The sequence below is a fragment of the Miniopterus natalensis genome, chromosome 16 (genome assembly GCF_054644295.1).
Source record: "Miniopterus natalensis isolate mMinNat1 chromosome 16, mMinNat1.hap1, whole genome shotgun sequence".
Lineage (NCBI taxonomy): Eukaryota > Metazoa > Chordata > Mammalia > Chiroptera > Miniopteridae > Miniopterus > Miniopterus natalensis.
Window position 1 is genome coordinate 8,997,281 of NC_142096.1, and position 20,913 is coordinate 9,018,193.

The 20,913-nt window shown below is 39.8% G+C and overlaps 1 protein-coding gene and 1 long non-coding RNA gene across 6 annotated transcripts in view; one reads left to right on the forward strand and one right to left on the reverse strand.

Moving 5' to 3' along the window:
- The window catches only part of OXR1 (oxidation resistance 1), a 100,590-nt gene that overhangs the window by 45,755 nt on the left and 33,922 nt on the right, over positions 1 to 20,913 (forward strand). For 2 of the 4 annotated variants that reach the window (XM_087825357.1, XM_087825358.1), the window contains exons 1-6: positions 6,404 to 6,602; positions 11,768 to 11,850; positions 13,334 to 13,441; positions 14,664 to 14,777; positions 16,399 to 16,551; positions 19,586 to 19,770. In XM_087825357.1, coding sequence (XP_087681483.1) covers positions 6,404 to 6,602; positions 11,768 to 11,850; positions 13,334 to 13,441; positions 14,664 to 14,777; positions 16,399 to 16,551; positions 19,586 to 19,770 — 842 coding nt within the window. Of the gene's footprint in view, positions 1 to 6,403; positions 6,603 to 11,767; positions 11,851 to 13,333; positions 13,442 to 14,663; positions 14,778 to 16,398; positions 16,552 to 19,585; positions 19,771 to 20,913 lie in introns of those variants that run through there. The other 2 variants (XM_016224266.2, XM_016224267.2) reach the window with 1 other exon arrangement.
- LOC148091334 (uncharacterized) lies at positions 1,694 to 6,473 on the reverse strand. 2 transcript variants are annotated; one of them, XR_015715782.1, is made up of 2 exons: positions 6,413 to 6,473; positions 1,694 to 2,479 (listed from the first exon to the last, which is right to left on the reverse strand). It is a non-coding gene; the product is annotated as an uncharacterized LOC148091334 (long non-coding RNA). The 2 variants fall into 2 exon arrangements; XR_015715781.1 differs by lacking the exon at positions 6,413 to 6,473 and adding an exon at positions 5,799 to 5,841.

Genomic DNA, 20,913 nt, shown 5'->3' on the forward strand with positions numbered 1-20,913 from the left:
GGATGCCAGAGAATCTTTCTGCAAAGGATTTTAAAAATACGACACATTCATTGGCTTGGGGGCAATTTTAGATATAGTGCTGGTAAAAGCCAGAAGACAAAAAATTTATCAAGCTCCCTTTCTCAAAAATTATCCTATGGTAGATGTTATACTTTGTGAATATTATGGGCCATTGATCTTAGCTTTAATGCCTTAATTGTGATTTAAAAAAAGAAAGGGTGGCTGGTGGTGCCTCTGCTCGACCCCCTTTTCCCCTCCTCCTGGCATTCTTCCCTGGCAGTTGGTTCACTGCGACAGTTGACTGACGACGGAATGCTGAGCTACCTACTCATTCAAATCAAATATTTAATAGAGAGTCCTGTACTGGTCTTACTCTGTTGAGAGCCGATGCTGGTAAGTGCAGATGAAGGCCTTTTGATGTTGTGAGATCAATAGGAAACCCTTTAAGCTGGTGTGGATTTGTCATATACAAAGGAATTCCTTTCAACATCACATAAACCCTTAATGTACTTACCCATTACAAAGCATGTTTTTTTCTGGACAGGGGAGCAAAACAGGTTCCCTAAGCTATTAAAAATAAAAACCAAGCCCTCCTGTAGCTTATTAAGTGGCAGTACTTGTAGTAATGTTTTGTATTTTCTGGCTCCTTCCTATAGAAACCTGAGAATGGTTCTCACAGGCTAATAAACTCAGCCAGCATCCCCGACGTAGACATTATGCTGTTCGCAGATGAACCACCGACGCCTGACTGCTTTAGTAGGTGCCTCATGTTTACAGAGTGAGTCAGTGGATGAGCAAGAATTTGCTTCCAGAAACCTTCCCATTTTAACCACAAGTAGTTTTTCTGATATGGTACTATATTTGGGTCTGTTGGTTTGAATTTTGTGGAATAATCCAGAGCATCTAAGAGTTTCCAGTCTACCGATGTGTTAGGAGAAATAAATGAGTAATAGGACCATGCAGGGAATTTTCCTCTGACCCTGAATCAGAGTTGTTGCCACTCAGGTCTTGATCCTTGCACTTCTTTAATTTAGGTTATGCCCTCGAGGGGCTCCCCAGTTGTAGGACGCTGCATTGTGAGACGTGTGTGGTTTTCAGTTTCGTAGACCTAAGTTGTTTTCTCTCCCTCTTCCTTGTTTTTCCTGGTAGATGGCCAGTCGTCCATGTAGCCTCTCTGTTCCCTCCACAGAGCAGCCTCTGCATAAAATTCTCTGCATTTCCTATTAGCCCTCAGTCAGTACAAACCAACCCTGGTAGTCAAGTTGTGATCCTATAGCACTCCAGAAACATATTCCATACCCCCCTCTGCCCCTCAGCTTGTTCTGCTAGAGCACAATTATTACAACCCTTGGCTAGGGAATTGTAGTTAGAATAACTTTTTGTGTTTTTTTTTCTAAGCTTGTTGCAACCGTTAACATTATTACAAAATCTAACAACATTGCAAAAGATCTAAAATGCTTTTATTACTGTAGGTGGGTTTGAGAAGAAGCATGACGCAAAGTTTCATGGTGCAAATAATAAATAAATATAGGAAAAATTTTATTTCCTCTGTTTTACAAGAATATCATTATATCAAAAGAGAGATTTAATGTGTGTATGTGTATCCAAATGAGTTCTATCAGAGAAATAAGACAGTAAGAGGGTACTGTTTAAGGATAACTTCCCCCCCCAAAAAAGGTAAAATCAAGACATATAAAAATAAACACGTTAAATACTTTATTTAACTCATTAATAAAGGAACCAGCAAGATGTTACAACCAGTTCAAGGGAGAATCCAAACAACATATTTATAGATCAGGATTCTTAAATAAATGTGCAAATGGAGGCACATTTTCCCCGTTGGGCAACAAAGTCAATTCAAAATCTATTGGATGGAGTGTCAGAAAGGCCACACACACTGGAAAAAAACCAAGCTGGCTAACTATAGTAGGATCACTCTGTGAAAAGGGAAGTCCTGGAACAAAAGAGAACAAGATGGAAGTATGACGCTTTCTTTTTTAGGAAGATGTACATTGTTTAACAGATTGTTAAAAGGCAGAACAAGTGTAACGCCTATTGTGCTTTAACTTTCTCAAGAAGAATGAGCTACTAGAAAATACAAAACAAAAACTGTGAAATGAAAATTTGTTGGCTAAGATGGGTGAGATCACCCACATCCACTTTACATGAATTATTAACCTCTTGCTCCAGAAAACTGATTTATCGGTAAATGTTCATGTGTGGTCACAGAAACTTTGTTGGTAATACTATCTGTGAAAATTATACTCCTTTTCATAACGAACAAGCCTCAAAAAATATGTAATAGTTTAAATACAATAGAAGTTTATTTTTTGTGTTCAAGTCTGAAATTGGTGTCCCTGAGTGGTGGGTCACTCTCCTCTAAGGGTGGATTCAGGGACCCAGCCAGGTGCCCTCTATCTTGTGGCTCTGCCATCTTTAATAATTGGCTTCTCAGGTCTCCATGCTCATCTTTCCCAGGCTGTGGAAAGGAAAAGAACATGAAGGGTTACTAATGGCAGGCTCTGGTGGGCCTGGTTTGAGAGTAGCACACATCACCTTTGTAACCCTTTTCCGTCGGCTAGAAATCAGTCATTTGGAAGGGGAAAAACACTGATCACTTGGGAGTCTGTACTAGAAATGGACGAAAGACTCAAATGTGAGACCTAAAACCGTAAAAGTCCTAGAAGAAAACATGGAAAAGCTCCCTGACATTATTCTTGGAAATGGATTTTTTTGGATATGACATCAAAAGCACAAGTGACAAAAGCAAAAATAAACCAGTGGGACCACATCAAACTAAAAAGCTTCTGTAGAGCAAAAGTAATAATCAACAAAATGAAAAGTCAACCTAAGGAATGGGAGAAAATATTTGCAAGCTATCTGATAAGTGGCTAATATCCAAATTAAATAAGGAACTCATAAAACTTACTAGTAAAAAAAAAAAAATCCAATTAAAAATGGGCAAAGGACCTGGGTAAACGTTTTTCTAGAGATGACATAAAAATGGCCAACCAGGTACATGAGAAAATGCTCGACATCATATATCGCCAGGGAAATGCAAATCAAAATCACAATGAGGTATCACCTCATACCTATTTGTCTATTACCAAAAAGACAATAGATAACAGGTGTTGGTGAAAATGTGGAGAAAATGAAATCCTGGACCACTGGTGAAAATGTAAACTGGTACAGCTACTGTGGAAAACAGTATGGAGATTCCTCAAAAAATTACAAATAGAACTATCATATGAGCCAGCAATCCTATTTCTGGGTATATCTGAAGGATACAAAATCACCATCTTAAAGAGATATCTGTATCCCATGCCCATTATTGGATGAATGGGTAAAGAAAACTATATATCTGGAATATTATTCAGCCCATAAAAAGATGGAAAGCCTACCATCTGCAACAACATGGATGGATCTTGAGGGCATTATGCTAAGTGAAATAAGTCAGACAAAGAAGGACAAATACTGTATGATCGCACATGTGGAATCTAAAAAAGAGCTGAACATAGAGAAACAGCCAGTAGAATAGTGGCTGCCTGGGGGGTGAAGAAATGGTGAGATGTTGCTCAAATGGCATAGACTTCCAATTTTAAGATGAATAAATTTTGGGGATCTAATTATAGTATGGTGACTATAGTTCACAATAGTGTATTATATACTTGAAAGTTGCTAAGACAGTAAATATTAAATGTTCTCACCACAATACACACACAAAAATGGTAATCATATGAGCTAATGGAGGTGTGAACAAACCTAATTGTGATAATCATTTTGCAATATATACCTGCATCAAATCATCACACTATGTTGTTACCTTAACTTACACTGTTATTTTAAAAATAAACCAACTGTTCTACTCCTACGTATATACTAGAGGGAAATGAAAACACATCCACGAAAAATTTCTACATAGATGTTCATAACAACATTATTCATAATAGCCAAAAAGTGGGCACAATTCCAGTGTCCATCAACTTGTGAATGAATGAATAAAATGTGATATATTCATACAATAGAATACTATTTGGCAATAAAAAGGAAGGAAGTACTAATATATGCTACAACATCAATGAGCTTCTGAAACAGTAGGCTAAGTGCAAGAAGCCAGACACTCAAGACCTGATACTGTATGATTCTGTTTATATGAAACGCCTATTCAAGGCAAATCCATAGAGGCAGAAAGCGGATTAGTGGATGCCTACACGTGGGGGTGAGAATGGGGAGTGACCGCAGATGGCTTAAGCCGTTACTTTTTGGGGTGATAGAAATGTTCAAAAATTAGATTTTGATAATGGTTTAAAAACTGCATAAATATACCAACCACCATTGAATTATATACTTTCAACAGGTGACTTCTATGATTTTTAAATTGTATGTTAATCAAAGTATTTTTAAAACGAGGCAAAGGGTTGCTGGTGGAGGCAGGCATGGTATATACGGAAACTTGTTTTTTTTTGAAAGATGGGAGAGGCTGATATGGATGAAATAGGGAGGAAAGGGGAAAGGAGCCAGAGCGGAGTGGGAGGAAATAATACAACACAGAGGAATACAAGGCTGGCGGGTTACAGACAAGACAGCAGACTGAGATCAAGAGTCAGTCTGGAGGGGAGGCATTTACCAGAGTGAGGACTTCCTTCCCCCGAAGCAGAAGATGGAGATGAACTTGTAGACTGAAAAGGGGAAGAAAAAGGAGGGTGTCCCTATCTGACGGCCTACGATTTTCTGAGTCAACAAAGGTGAAATAACATGCCTGAGCGATGAACCTGGCAATCTCAGAATGGTGACCGCAGATGGGAAGAATAAAAAAGAAAGCCGATGACATGAAGCAAAACGCTTCTTGAAGCCACTACAACAGCTTCGCTGAGTTTAAGTAAAAAACAGCAAAGCACCTGGTCATCAAGGTCATCCTTTCTCTCCCCTTTTCCAGCAGCTCTAGATTTCCATGAAACCGAAGCAGATCTGGACAGGTTCCTGCTATAAGGCTGGATGTACAAAGTGCCCATGGAACCAGGTCTTTAAAATGCTCAAACACTTTCGGATACGATTATCCAAAGGTTCGGGATGTAAATGACAACTTTCAGGATGTAAAAAAACATCTTAGGGAAAAATGACAAGCTTTCAGGGTGTAAACCATCTTAGAAAAAAAATTTCCATTTAGTTTAGTTGATCAGGATTAGAGCCAAGGCACTGACGTCGGATCCTGAGCCTCAGGGAGCCCCTGCGACCTCAGAGGCTTCCAGCGGGGAGCCCCTGACCGCCCCCAGGGGGCCCCAGCGGGCAGAGGGGCGCCTGCAGCGGCCTCCCGGGGCGCCCACCTGGGCCCCGGCTGCGCTCGCCCGGCTCCCTCCTCCCCGCGCTGCGCCCTGCATCCCGAGGCGCGGGCCAGACTTAGGTGCTACTTTCAGCCACACACGGAGGTGACTGCGCTGTTAAAGTTGAGAACTGACGCTGAAAGCAGTGCTGGCGGGGAACCGAGCAATCAGACGCGGTATCCAAAGGGGGGAGGGGGCAGTCTCGGCAGGAGGCCAGGAAGCCTGGAAGGATGTCGGCGGGACGCGAGAGGCGCGGGGCGCGCGGGGCTCCGGGGCAACCACGGCGGGCGCGGGGTGTCGGCAGCGCCGGGGCCGCTTCCCCGCCTCGCGAGGGGCCACCGCCTCCCGGGCCCGGGCCCGGCCCGCGGCCGACCTCGCACGTGGCCGTCACGCTCCATTTCACGGAGACGGGCCCGCAGCGCTTCCCCCGGGGCTCTGCCCGGGCTGGTTTCAGTGCGGCTGTGGCCGCAGTTTTACCTTCCAATGGCCCTCGCGTGCGGCTCCCGGCCCCCGCCCCGAAGCCCGCCGGCGGCGAAGGCGCAGCTCCCCGACGGCTCCCCGGCCCCGGCGGCTGAGCGGGTCCCGCAGGGCCTCCCCCGGGCTCGGCCTCCCCCGCGCTCGGCCTCCGCCCCTTCCCCCGCGGTGCCGCGCGTCGGGCCGGGCCGGGGCCGGGCGGGGCGGGCTGCTCCACGGGGCCGGGGGCGCGGGGGCCGGACGGGCGGGGCCCGCGGGGCCCGGGGCTAGGCCGCCAGCTTCCCGGCCCCGCGCCGGCTCCGGGAGGGACGGGCCCGCCTTAGACACCAGGTCCCGCCCGCCTCTGCCGGACGCGGGCGGCGGAACAAACTTTTCCAAACTTGTGCCCAACTTCTGCTCCCCCGGCGCGCGCGCTGCGGGTGGTTCGCGCCGGGCCCGCCGGGCCGGCCCGTCCCCCTCCCCGCCCCCGCCCCCCGCGCGGCGCTGCGAGGCGCGGAGCCCCCGCCCCCGGTCGCGTCGGCTCGGCGGCTCCCTGCGAGCGGCGGCCCCGCTGCCCCGCGCCCCTCGGCCCGGCCCGGCCCTGCCCTGCCCCGCGCGGCCGCGGCGCCATGGACTACCTGACGGCGTTCACGGGCAAGGGCGGGCGCCTGCTGCGCGGCACGGCCAGCCGCCTGTGGGGGCTCGGCGGCGGCGGCGAAGCGCGGCAGGTGTGCTTCGAGGACTACCTGAGGGAGCCCGCCCAGGGGGACCCCGGGGGCGCGTCCCCGCCGCGCCGGCGCCCGGCGCCGTCCACGCCGGAGGGACCCGGTGAGCCCAGCCTTCCTGCGCCTCCCGGGCGGCCGACCCGACCCTGCCCGGCCGGGCCGGGGGCGGGGGCCGGGGCCGGGGGGAGGCGGGGGCGCGGCCCGGGCAGGTGAGCTCGCGGGGCGGCGGGCTGGCGGGGCCGGGCCGGGCCCTGCGCCCTGCGCCCTGCGCGCCCGGCTCGCTCTGCCTGCTTCCTTCCTTCCCCCAGAGCCCACTTTCTTCCCCGCCCGCGCCCCGAGGCTTCGGCCCCGGGGTGTTTCCCTCCCGCCGGGGCTGAGCGGGGAACCGTCTGTGACGCCCGCCTCCGAGATCTCGGCGGCCCCGGCGCCTCCCTGGGGTTTGGGTCAGTGTGTTTTGACCTTTGCCAACTGTCGGGGTTCGCTTCGGCCCCAACTAGCGTGGAAAAGGAAATGCTTCACTGGAACCGGAACCCGGTTGGCTTTTGTGCCCTGGAGTTTCTTTTTCTTTTTCTCTCTTATGCCCGAGCCCCGTGTTTTGAAAGGCTGCGCGTTGTCTTGAGGGGCAGGACCCCAGACCGTCCTCAGCTGCCCTGAGCGCCGCCCCCGTCCCGGGCCCCGCCTGGGTCACCGCCGTCGCCGTGTGTGACACCCGTGACACCCAGCGTGGTGCCTGCGGTGACCTCTCCAGGGCTCTGGGCTGCTGCTGAGCCGGCGGTGTCCAACCTGTTTCCTCTCCTGGCGCACACAGGCTAATTACTGACATTCTGCCGCAATCTGATCAAAAAAAAATAAAAAATGGGCATAATTTTGACCCGTTCCCCTGGGGCAGCTGCTGTTGTGTTGGCGGTTGTCACGCTTTTATTGGGCATTAAGGGGGGAAAGTTCAGTGCCCCTGACTAGAGGGTCGGGTGCGGCAGGTTTTAAAGGTTCTAGTGGCACCTCTTTGGGAACCCGCACTCTGAGTTATTTAGTGGCATTTATAGTTTGTTTTGCTTTTGCCCCTTGTTTTAATACGCACTTTGGAACTACGCGCGTTATATGAGCCTGAGAGTTTAGAAAGTGGAGAAAAGCACGAAGAATGTGTACTCTGTTCATAACCCCACATCCTGCCACTCATTTTATAGCAGCGAGGACGTGTGTTGATCTTCGTGTGTCTGTAACTTAAGCTTTGAAGAAACTTGAATGTTAAAATCTAACTTTAGCACGAGCCCTTTTAATAATTTTCCTCCCTTTACCTAAAGTATGTCGTCATTAGAATTCCTGTTTTATGGAATTAGAAAATGAAAAAGGGAGATGCTTTGTTTCTGCTTTGAAGGACGTTAACCAGATGCAGAATTTCCTCTTTAAAGGCAGAACCAAGGATGAGAGCTGGAACTTCAAAGTAGTTCATTAAAGGATATTTAAAAAATGGGTTAGCAGTTGCCTAATTGAAAACAACTGATATGTGACCGGCTTCAAGGTCAGGGGTGGGGAACGTCCAGCCTGCGGGCCGTATACAGCCCCCAGAATCATTTGGTCTGGCCCTGTCAAGGCAACTGCAGGCACAACTTGAAATTCAGTGAATCTAGGAGCTTTTTTCATAGCTAATTTTTAAGTTGATAATCTTGTATGGCCCACGAATGATGTCATAAATATCCAAGCGGCCCTTGGCAGAAAAAAGCTTCCCCACTCTTGCTCTAGATAGATGGAGAATTCAGAAATATTGGTATAAGTTATCAAAGGAATATGGTCAATATTTCATTATGTCCAAACATTTACATCTGATCTATTCAGAAACACTTATTGAGCACACTGCTGTATGTGACACCCTCCTTCAGGGTTGCAGCTTCAAAGTACTATACCGATTCCTCTTCCACTGAAGCTGCTTGTGCCTCCTCGCACATTCTTTATTATTTTTATTGTTTTATTAAATTTATTGGGGTGGCATTTATTAATAACATATAAGGTGTAGAATTGTATAATACAGCTTCTGTATATTGCATTATATGCTCCTTGTCTCCTTCTGTCACCATGTATTTGACCCTGTTTAATATTCATGGTGCCCCCAAACCTCTGAAACAAGTTAGAGAGTGGGCAGGTACACCTTAGCATTAATTTGTTGAAAGAATTTGTGCAAGTTACCTAATCTCTTTTGGCCTATATTTTATTTGCAAATTAGCTTAATTGGATGGTCTCAAAGTTTCTCAATTCTAGAGCTGTTTTTCATTTGGAACAGAACTAGTGAGATTGATGAGTGGTAAAGCTAGAAAATAGCACTTGGGGTTAAAAATATTGTAAGTTTATGAAGTTTTGCCTACAGGGTTCTGAAGCAGTTTAAGAAATAAGTGCCTAAGCAATAGTTTGATCACCACCTGCCATTCTTAGAATAAGTATAGCTTCCTAAATTGACTCCTTTGAGAGACAACATGCACATATACAGGTAAAGATAAATGGTTATTAATTTCTAGCCAGGCTTTGCTTCAAATTAGAACTCTATTCTTTGCAGCTGCCTACCAACTGGGTTTTGGCGGTAGTGTTTTTCTTTGTAATTTCTTTCAAAATGAGTATATGTCAGTCTGAGGGATTTCTCCAACCCTTTCTGCTTGTAACTACCCTTATTTGAGATTTTTATAACAGCTGCTAAAGTTTCCAGTTATCTGTTACCCTTCCTTCAGTTCTTGAAAATGTCCTGTGTATTATAGCAGTATTTCTTGTACTCTTTACCACACTTGTAGATTGCCTGCACTCTACTACCCCGTTTGTTGTTACCATTTCTGTTTAGTAATGATGTTGATAAAATAGTTTTACCATTTACAGATTATAAGGATGGACAGATAAAACTTTGGTCAAATGTTCCTGATTTTACTTTCTATAAATAAACCACTTAATGGATGGTTAGTGCCCCATTTTCCATGGGGCAGGCACTAGCGAATATTATTTAATCCTAATAATAACTTAAGACCATAGGTACTATTATTATCCCATTTTTCTCACGAAGAAACTGAGCCAGACGAAGCAAGGGCTGTAGAATCCATTTGGGTGCTACATTCGTATTTCTAAGAGTGATGGTTCTGTCAGACAGGAAAAAGGCATGAGTGCAAAATTCTGTCATGGATGATGTGAACATCAGAACACGTTAGGTAAAGGATAAGATGGATTGTCATTGAAATTCCTTCAGAGTTAGAAAGATATTAAAGTGACTGAGCTGAAAATGCAAAATTCAACAAATGTGTTACAACAGTTATATTTTAAGTTGGAAATTTCAGGTGCATGTTATCTGGAAGAGCTAGATGAAAGTTGTATGTTGAACCCAGGAGAGACCAAGTGGCTCTAAAGGATTTGGGGTACCAGTTATTATAGTGACTACAGTTAGGCACCGCAAAACAATGTTTTGGTCAGTGAGAGACCGTGTAGATGATGGTGGTTCCATAAGATAATAATTGAGCTGAAAAATTTCTGTTGCCTAGTGATGTAGCCAGCTTCACGTCATAGCTCAACCCATTGTGTGTTTGTGGTGATGCGGGTGTAAACAAACCCGTGGTGCCAGTTGTACATGAGTATAGTATATACAGCTATGTACAGTTCATAGGATAATAAACAGCTATGCTACTGGTTTATATATTTACTATACTACTTATCATTAAGTATATTCTTTCTAGGTATAAAAAATAAAAAGTTTGTTGTGAAACAGTGCCAGGGTACTGTGACAGTAGCCTCATACATCTTGTGTTTACCTCATCTCTTGATTGCGTCATTTTCCCTTGCTCTTGATTTAATCTGTTGTTTACTACGCTTAGATACACAAGTACTTACCACTGTGTTCTAGTTGCCTACAGGATTCAGTACAGCAACATGCTGGACGGGTTTGTAGCCCAGGAGTGATAGGCTATACCACGGAACCTAGGTGTGCAGTAGGCTCTACTTCCCAAGTTTGTGTAAGTGTCCACTGTGATGTTTGAACAGTGACAAAATTGCCTAATACCACATTTCTTAGAACGTATTCCTGTCATCAAACGACGCATGACTGTATTTAAAAAAACAAGTCAGTATTGGTCAGTATTTTGGAGGATGATAACCCTAGATGTCTGCAGTCTTTGTCTCATTTCTTAAAAGAGGTGGTGGGGGGGAGAGAAGATAATCTTAATAAACAGCAGTCTGCTCTGATGATAACTCCCAACTAAGTTTGAGTTCATAATATTGTTTCCTTAGTCCATTGGTTCTCAAGCATGACATAGATTTGCCTGTGTTAGAATTGTCACTCATCTCACAGGATAGCTGTGAAGTCTTTTGTACTATCTCTAGTTTTTTTTTCAAAAGGATATTAAATCATTTATTGATTACACATGATAATGGATGATTCACAAGGTTCATTCCCATCTATAATTTTATCTGGTACCATAATTCAATTTAGATACATTACATAGGATGTGTCAACAGTCAATAACCAAATAAACTCCATCACTCCGCTTGGGTGACCCTTTTAATGGTGAACTCTAGGTCACAACACAGTAACTGTCAATTCAACTACACCAAGGTTTCTGCAGACAATGGCTTCTGTGCCCAAGCAGGTTGTAAATAAATTTCAAATGGGACCTGTCATCACCCTGAAAGAATTCTAACTTCACACCGTTGGGGTAACTTACCAAGATGGCTTCAGAGTGGACTAACTTTACACAGCACATTTAAAAAAGACACATTTAGTGTCATGATCAGACTATGACATTTAACAATCAACTGCATGGGTGCAAAAGAAAAAAAATCTACTTTAAAACCATTTGTTGGAATGCTTTACATTTTCCACAGAAATGAAAATAACCTGTTATTCAATGTCACAAATATAGTCTTTGAGTTTTTTTCCCATTCACGAGTATGTATATATGTGTGTGTGTGTGTGTATGTGTGTATATATATATATATATTTTTTCAAATAATCAAGTTAGATATGTTGAAAGAAGTGATACGTAATTTAGTTTTTCATAACTTCCTTCCTGCTGATAGTTACTTATGTTTTGAATATATTTCCAATTAGTATTTCATACTGGTCAGCCCCTGCAGCAAGTGGGGGAGGGGAGTACATTTCCTTTCTTTTGACAGTTGATTGTATTTTAGAGCAGAGAATTCCAGGGAACAAGCTTTATTGTTAGTGAACCTCATAGATATCAGCCCAGTGAGCTCTGTTCAGCAATCTTTGACATTACTCTGAAAGGGGTTTTGCCTCTTTTTTTTCAGACACTGGCCAAAAGAAGAGCCTAGACAAGAAAGATGGGAGACGAATGTCTTTTCAGAAACCTAAAGGGACTATTGAATATACTGTAAGTTACTTGCTTTTGAAGAAGCTGATTTATCTTTCAGTAGTCTTAATTAAAATATTCTTTGTTTATGATATAAATGAAACAAGGGTTGTTAATTGCCTTATTTTAAAGATCTGTACTTCACTTTGGCAACTGTTTTATTAATAATAACACTTAAGTTTTTAATTGTATTTTAGGAATTGTTTTCTTTAAAAAGAAATTAAGTGTAATACAAAGACAGTTATTCCAAAAAATTAATTTAATATAGATGATAATTTATTGGGAGTCAAAGTCCCCATGCTACAATAAATTTTATTAGGTTAGGCTTTAAGAAAATATTTACTTTTTTAGACATGTGATCTTCATTTTATTCTCAGCAGTGCTAATGATAATGAAAATGGCAGATATAATACTTAACAGATAAGTTGATATTAATCTTCTAGAATAACCTCTTACATTGTATTATTTATACTGATTTACAGCTAAGTTCCTATAATTCTGATGATGGAGCTTCTTTCTGTCTTTAGAGAAAAGACCCTCAAATCTCCCCGCAGTCAGCTTTTCACATTTCTGGTTACTATGGAAAAGTGAAGTGAGAAATTGACTTTAGTAGTGTCTGGTGTGCTGCTTATTTGATTGAATGTTAATATTGTTTATTTAGATAAAGTCAATGTTATAAAGCATTTATTATAAGTGAGCTTAATTGTGTTATTTTGTGTTTTTCTAATATGCCAAATCCTAAAAGAAAGAAACAAATGTAATTCTAAAACTAAGATATTCTGACTTCTGTTCTTACAATAATTCTTTAAATATTCATAAAACACATTTATATAAAATTTTAATATAACGTGATTTTTTTATTGAGGAAAATATATATCCCTATATATTTTTTAAAATAAAACTTTTAATGTCACAATGTACTATCAAAATGTGTTTATTTTAAAATATTTATAATCTAGCTTAAAAATATTTCCAGACCACCTAAATGTAGTATAAACTTATCTTCTACTTTAGATAGCTTTATAGTTAAAATCATACATATATATATGTATATACACATATGTGCACAGACACATACTGTTTTGTTTTGCTTATTGATTTTAGAGAGAGTGGAAGGGAGAGGGAAAGAGAGAAACATCAATGTGAGAGTGAAACATTGATTGGCTGCCTCCTTCAAAGAAATAGTATATTGTTTTAAAGTCTTTGTAAAATAAAAATCACTTGTTTGCGTTTTGTAAATTGCATTTTGTATTTTGAAATTGCTTCAAGTAGAGGCTCACATGTAACTTGATGTATTACGATAAAGAATTTACTCTATCACAATAGATTGAAATCATTTGCTTAAAAAACAGAATTTCTCAAGTTATCCTATCTCCAAAGGTGGAAATGCCACTTGTTCATCAAATGTAAGATTGGTCCATAAACATATTAATGATCACAAAAGCTCATAGTTCAGTTTTTCTGTTTTGGCAGATTAAAATAATTTATGTTTTCTTTTAAATAGGTGGAATCAAGGGATTCGTTGAATAGTATAGCCCTGAAATTTGATACAACGCCAAATGAACTTGTTCAGTTAAATAAGTTATTCTCCCGAGCAGTTGTTACTGGACAGGTGGGTTTCTTTAATGCATTTGTATTTTGAAGCATTAAGTGGCAAGGTAGAACGTATTTATTGCAGCATAGTTAATAATATAGAAAATTTAAGGATAATAATTTTATGCATGCTTTGAACAAATCAGATTGGCTCCAGAAGAGAAAATTAACTGTCACTTATATCCAAACAAATTTTTCATAGTACATATTGAAAATAATTGTGAATTGTCTTTTAAATTTCATTCTAAGGAGCTTTTTAAAATATCCATAGTAGTACATGATAAAAAAAAATTCAAACATTTTTAAAGGTTAAGTGATCCTATCTCAGACTCATGTCTTTTTCAAGAAGCAGCCAGAGTTACTCACTTGTGTCATCTTCCAGAAACATTGTAGCCTTTTAAATTATTAATTAATTAATTAATATATTTGTTGTTAATTCTCACGCAAGGATATTTTTTTCATTGATTTTTAGAGAGAGTGGAAGGGACGGAGGAGGAAGGGGGCAGGGGAGAGAGAGAGAGAGAGAAACATGGATGTGAGAGAGACACATGGATTAGTTGCCTCCCAAATGTGCCCTGCCCTGGGCCAGGGATTGAACCTGCCACCCAGATACGTGCCCTTGATTGGGAATCGAACACAAGACCCTTCAGTGTCTGGGCCTACACTCTAACCCCTGAGCCACACCTGTCAGGACTTCTAGCCTTTTTTTTTTTTTTTAGTTTAACTTTGACTTTGGGAAATGTTTCCTATAAGCACATACGATCTCACATTCTTTCATGTGTGGAGTGTGGCACTATATATATTTTAGTTTAGGCATTGTAAACTTTAGGCTGTTTCTACTCTTTTGCTATTGTAAACATTGCTGTAGGGAACAGTCTTGTACATACCTCTTTTTCTTTATATACAGATATTTCTATAAAGTTCTTGAAGTAAAATTGCTGCAATAAAGGATATGTGCATTTTAAATTTTGCTAGCTATTGCAAAATTATTTTTAAGAGGAGTTCCCATAGTATATAACAATTATTGCTTCCCCATCCTATCCTTGGTAGTATATGTTATCAAACTTTTCTTAATTAAATTTAAATATATGTTTTCTTACTTTATTAGAATTATTATGGTAATAAATATTCTTTTAATGTGAAGATTTATTTTTTCTATTTATTGCTAAAGGTCATTAATGGTACTTGCTAATAAAACGCCATGTGAATATTAATGTTTTAGTTTGAATGTTTTCATCCAGGTTTTATATGTTCCTGATCCTGATTATGTCTCCAGTGTGGAGAGCTCTCCATCTCTAAGTCCCATAAGTCCCCTGTCACCAACATCGTCCGAGGCTGAATTTGATAAGACCACTGTAAGTGTCCCTACTTTTCAAAGATAACTACAAAGAAATCTCACTGTACATGCATATATCATCATGTTTTTAAAATCCTACTTTGAGTATTGTTAGAATAAAATTTAACCTTTTTGTTACTTAAATTTGTAAATCCCGGTTTTTAAAGTGAAACTTACTGCTGGTGGTGTTGGTCCAAGGATATTCACCAATTCACTCTTATAAATACCATGTAATAATTTAACTAATAAAGAAGTTTTACCTAATAGACATCAGAATATCATGATGGAGGAAGTCTGTGTTCAATTTCATTTTTATTTTTATTCCTATGAATATTTACATAGTACTTAGAACTCTTGAGTTTTTGACATTCTACCTTTTAAAAAATAATTTATTATTATTTTAGTCATTCTTCTAAGTATTAATTGTAAGTCATTAATAGTGGATTAATTTAGCATTTTTAAGGAATGCTTATTATTTTAAAAGACCAGATCAGAACTATTAGGTATTAGTAACAAAGTGGCAGTTCTTAGCTCAAAGCTCTGAAGAACCTTCTACTGTGAAAACTATTCTACAAGGCATTATGCATTTAATCGTAAGGTATGAAAGGCCTCTGTGGAGGTATTTGAAACAGAGATCAAAAGACATCTGTCTAGCCTTTCTACATTGTACAGAATATTGAACTTTGGGAGGAAATGTGAGTTCTAAGGGGTCTGTGAACCTGGATATAAACATTTTAAATGAAATCTAACATTTTTTAAAAATTAACACTATAAATAGCAAACTATATGTAGAGTAGCAGCAGGCATACCTGTGACTTTGTCCCCAGTAGAACTCACTGATATTTTCAGATCACTTTAGAATTGTAGATACCATAAAATGTTGTTTATAGTCATCTACTTGAAAATTATAATTATCAGAGTTACCCCTAGATCTTGTTATTTAGTGTATTAATAAAGCATACATATTACTGTATCTCCAATTTAAAAATATTTATGTTTCAATGTAATTGTTTTTCTTTGTAAACTTCTATTTTAATTCTTCAAAATAACATTTTGAGAAGAAGGTTCATAGGCTTCGCTGAGAGAATGGTTTATGGCACCAGACAAGGGAAGAGCCTGCGCGCTGATTAATACGTAGTAGAATGGTGCTGATAAAGTCTTTGTAGCTTGAGATTTTAAAGGCTCTTTCAGTGAAGGGTTCTGTTAAATTCCTAGTTACCACAAACAAGCACTACACTTGTCCTTTGCTCCCAACACCCAAGGGATATAGCAAATGGTCTTATCAGGACCAGTAGTTTAATTCAGGAGCAACTGAGTGTGTGTGTGTGTGTGTGTGTGTGTGTGTGTTTGGTATTTATATGTGTGGGGTTGGGAATACAGGAAATGTAGTTTTCAACATTCTCCTGATGATTCATGTATTAAAAAGCCATTGAAAATGTAAGTTAAGCTGTGTTCAAGGTCTTTAGTGAATGTGAAAACAGTGCCATTCTTTCTTGTATTTCTCACATAAGAATATTTTGGGCCAACCTCCAGAATGTGATGAGAAGAAAGAACACTTATTGAGGAAAGCTATTCATTTGGCTTTAATAATGTGCTTATTTTTATTTAATTCTCTGAAGTGCCTTAATTTTTTTTTTAAGAATCCTGATGTAGTGCACCCGAAAGAAACAACCCCTTCATCTGCTTTTACTGGTATTCGACCTGCACGAGTTGTATCTTCAACTTCTGAGGAAGAAGAAGCGTTTACTGAGAAGTTTCTAAAAATTAATTGCAAATATGTTACCAGAGGCAAGGTAATGAATAGCACCTTAGAAAAAACTTTTAATTATGCTTTATTGATTATAAAATATGAGAGTTGGCATTTACATTGTAAGGCACCAACATCAGCAAATACTTGAATATTTTTAAAAAATATTTAGTGGAACTACTGGTTTGGGTTAGTGTGGACTTTGCTCATAACTGACAATCTGGTGATCTGTTGCAAATCATTGAAGGCAGTGGGATATAAATATAAGGTGCAGTTAATTTGCTGTGGGTAGAGTATTCCATAAAGCTGATATAAAATGACTACTCCTGGGGACTCTTTGAAGCGTTAACTAAGCCTTGCAGAGTAGGTATGACACACAAATAGGAAGGTTGCTACTGTTATCGAGTACCTACTCTATGCCAGAAACTGTTTTGGTGTTTTAATTATTTTATCAACTCAAAATTATCCTGTATAATAGGTGGTCCTATTTCTTCTCCACAGGAAAAAAAAAATACCGTAAAAGCTTAGTAAGTCCAAGGTTTCTCTGTCAGGGCCAGAATTCAAACCAAGTTTGAATCTCTGTTTTCATTTGCTTTCTTTTAAATATATATATATCTTTATTGATTTCAGAGAGAGGAAGGGAGAGGGAGAGAGAGAGAGATGGAAATATCAATGATGAGAGAGTCACTGATCGGCTGCCTCCTGCACGTCCCCTGCTGGGGATCGAGCCCACAACCCAGGCATGTGCCCTGACTGGGAATTGAGCCTCGATCTCCTGGTCATAGATTGATGCTCAACTACTGAGCCACGCCTGGCTGGGCTTTTCTCAGAATTTTGAAGATGTTTCTTTCAGAACTCCACTGTTGCCTGGCTTGCATTGTTTCTAAAGAGAAGTCTTCTGTTATTTTTATATTTGGTGTTCTGTACAAAATATATAGTATTTTCTTTCAGTTACATTTAAGATGGTCTGTTTATCACTCTTTTTGAGCAATTTGGTTATGATGTACCTTGGTGTATTTTTCTTTTTCTTTTTTTTGAGGTCATTTCGCTTCTTGGATCTGTGGGTTTATAGTTTTAATCAAATTTATAAACTTTGGGCCATATTTCTTCAAATATTTTTTCTCTCCTATTGTCCTCTCTTTGGGAACACTACTTATGCATGTTTGGGCTGCTTGATGTTGTGTCTCATAGCCCATTGGCACTCTGTTTTTGTGTTGTTTTTTGGAAAATTTCAGTTACTGTATCTTTATGTTCACTAATATTTTTCTCCCATGTCTAATACGCTATTCTGTCTAGTGTATTTTTCATCTCTGTACGTTCAAACTGGGTCTCATATCTTCATGGTCCCTACTTAGCTTGCACAATCTTTCTTCTATATTCTTGAATATATGGAATAGGTATTAAGGTATTTTTTTATTATATATACTCTACTCTTAATTATCCATTTCTTGGATTGTCCTTGGCAGTGTAAATGTTCCTACAGCATTCTTTACCATCTCTCATTGGCTTGAGTTGGCATATGACCCTGGAATACAAACTGATGTATGTGTATCTACTTAAAATATTAATCAAAAGATGGTTTGGCTGTGGTTTATATGAAGTTACTTAAGTGGCCCGTGGTCTGTCTGAACAAAAATAAATGCTATTCCTAGTTTCAAATAGTTTCCCCTCCCCCACCAAATGCATGCATGTTTTTCTCTTCAGTGTTTCATGCAGTTACTGTAAATAATAAGCATGTTTTATTAGCTTGAACATTTGCAATTGCTTTTTTTTGTGGTTAGGTGACTATTGTTAGTAGGATTTTCTTTTTTTACTTGATTATTTTTAAAAGTAGTTTTATGTTCTTCCAGTTAAACCAGGTAAATTCACAGAGCTGAGTGTGGAATTGGAAGGAGGGTTTGATACCAAATCAAACAGGGTTTGAAGTTCTCGTTCCCATAATAGCTTTAGAAAAAAACAAAACTACTTTGAAGTATTTGTTTTATTTTTAGAATTCAGTCTGGCTTTTTAGTTTTATACTTACAGAAGGATGTAGTGGAATGGGGGTTTTAAAAACTGGGATTAAGGTATATTTGAGTTGGAGTTATTGTATAGTTTGATACTCACTTGTGGAAGGGTTATAGTCTAAGCACAGACTGCCTGGATTTTGAATCTTGGTTCTACCACTTATTAGCTAGCTGTGTTATTTATTATTTAAGACAAGTTGTCTAGTCTCTCTCAAGCTTAATTTCCTCATATGTGTACTCATCTCAGAGATCAGTGTGGTGATCAAATGAACAATAATGTATATAAAGCATGATACACACAAAACATTCAGTAAATTAGCTAATATTAGTGGGAACAGCTTTTTATGGACTTTAGTTTGCTCCTTGAAAAACGAGAAGGTTGGACTCTTCATATTAGCATCACTATTTGTATGAATATATTTAAAATTTCGTAGCTTTTCATGATTAAATTAAAAATGATTATGGGATACCTTGGAGGTCATCTAAATTGCTTAATTTTATAGATTAAAAGCCTGAGGCCCAGAGGCTTTGCTTGCCCAAGGTCACATACCTAGGTAGAAGCAGTCAAGTGAAACAGATTTTCGTTTTAAAATAGATTATATTATTTTTCTTTCATAATGGATTGAATTGTCAACATTATTTATAAAACCTGCATTGTGTACATAAAACTATATTTGGTACCTCTAGTGAGGGAACAACACAGGAAGCAGTACACAAATTAATGTAAAACATGGCTCATGCCTCACAGGAGTTTACAATCCCTTCTTACATTACCGAAGCGATCTTGCTGATGATGTAACTCAGCATTTTACTGAGGCTGCAAATCTTACACCTGACTTGGTTGTTTTGAGGGTGAATATAATATTCTTTGTATTTTGCCTCTGCTAAAGAGGAGAAATTACTGGGGAAATTTGTGTTTTATTAACGTTTCCATGAGAATGCCTTAGTGCTTGAATATACTGCTTTTCTATATACTAGATGACCTAGTATCAGAAAAAAATTAGTAAAAACAGCTAGAATACTTTTTGAAATTTTAAACTTTGAAGATTAAACATTATTTTCTTTTTATCTTAGGGCACAGTCAGTGGTGTGCTGCTAGTTACACCAAATAATATAATGTTTGATCCACATAAAACTGACCCCTTGGTTCAAGAGAATGGCTGTGAGGAATATGGGATCATGTGTCCAATGGAAGAGGTGATGTCAGCTGCAATGTACAAAGAAATTTTGGATAGCAAAATCAAGGAATCCTTACCCATGTAAGAGTGTTTTTTATGCTCCTTTGCAATTCTATTGCATTTAGATAATTGACCCTAGTCTAATACTCAAGTATTTTTATTAATTTTATTATAGCTGCTTTTCATTTTAATGATAATGAAACAAAAATATATGTAGTGTTGAAAAGATTATTTAATGCACTTAGAATAGTTAGGAGTTGTTTTAGGTATATTTGTATATTTGCTCAGAGAACCAGATATTTAAAAGTAACCTAGAGTACTCATTTAGTACAATGTATACCAGCTTTTTTATTTATTTATTCAGACATAGCATTCAGAATTCTAAATTATTTATATGAGTAACTTAAGGTAATATAAATAATCAAGGGCAGCTTTCAATTTTTTCTTACAAGAGCCTGAGGAATCGGGGGTAGGGTTTGGGGAGGCCACATAAGCAAAGACTTGACATTGCTACAACCAGAGCAGCTTGTTTTTTATTGATTGATTTATTGTATGCATCTTCTTCCTCAGAAAAGTGTAATATAGGGGAGAAGATCCACAGTTGCACAATTATAAAGAGTTAACCTTGGAATGTACTGGTCAAGGGATGTGTGGGTTATCTGATTGTGATTCAGGTAACATAGGTGTGAGACTACAGGTCAGCACAGCCTTTGCACATAATGTGCTTGACCAAAGGAATACTGGAGAGAAAAGGGAGGGGTAAGAAATAAAAGGAGAAGGTAAAAGGTAGGTATATACAAAGAAAGGAAGGAAATTGATGTGTAATAGAAAAGAACTCCTGCATTCCTCCATGGGTGACTCTGTCAACAGTTTGAAAACTGGCCTCACTTTAACTGATACTGAGATATGTATCCCAGTACTAGCCCACAGGAACGATGAATGCTAGTTTGATATTAACCTTGTGGGACAGAACTACTTAAAAAGAAGAAGGTCAAATTCTTTTTTGTTTCTGAGGCAGACCACTTGAGCAGTTAGGATACCTGTGGGGAATAAAGTTTATTTTAAAAAATCTTCATTATACCTTCCACTCAATAGATACCATTTGGGCTTGGTGAAATCATCTTTACAGTTGCAGATAATTCCTAGGATATTCTTTAGTGTCAGTTATTTTTATAGATCATTCCAAGTCAGTTTCAGCAAATAAGGATTTTTGGAGTAAGTGGA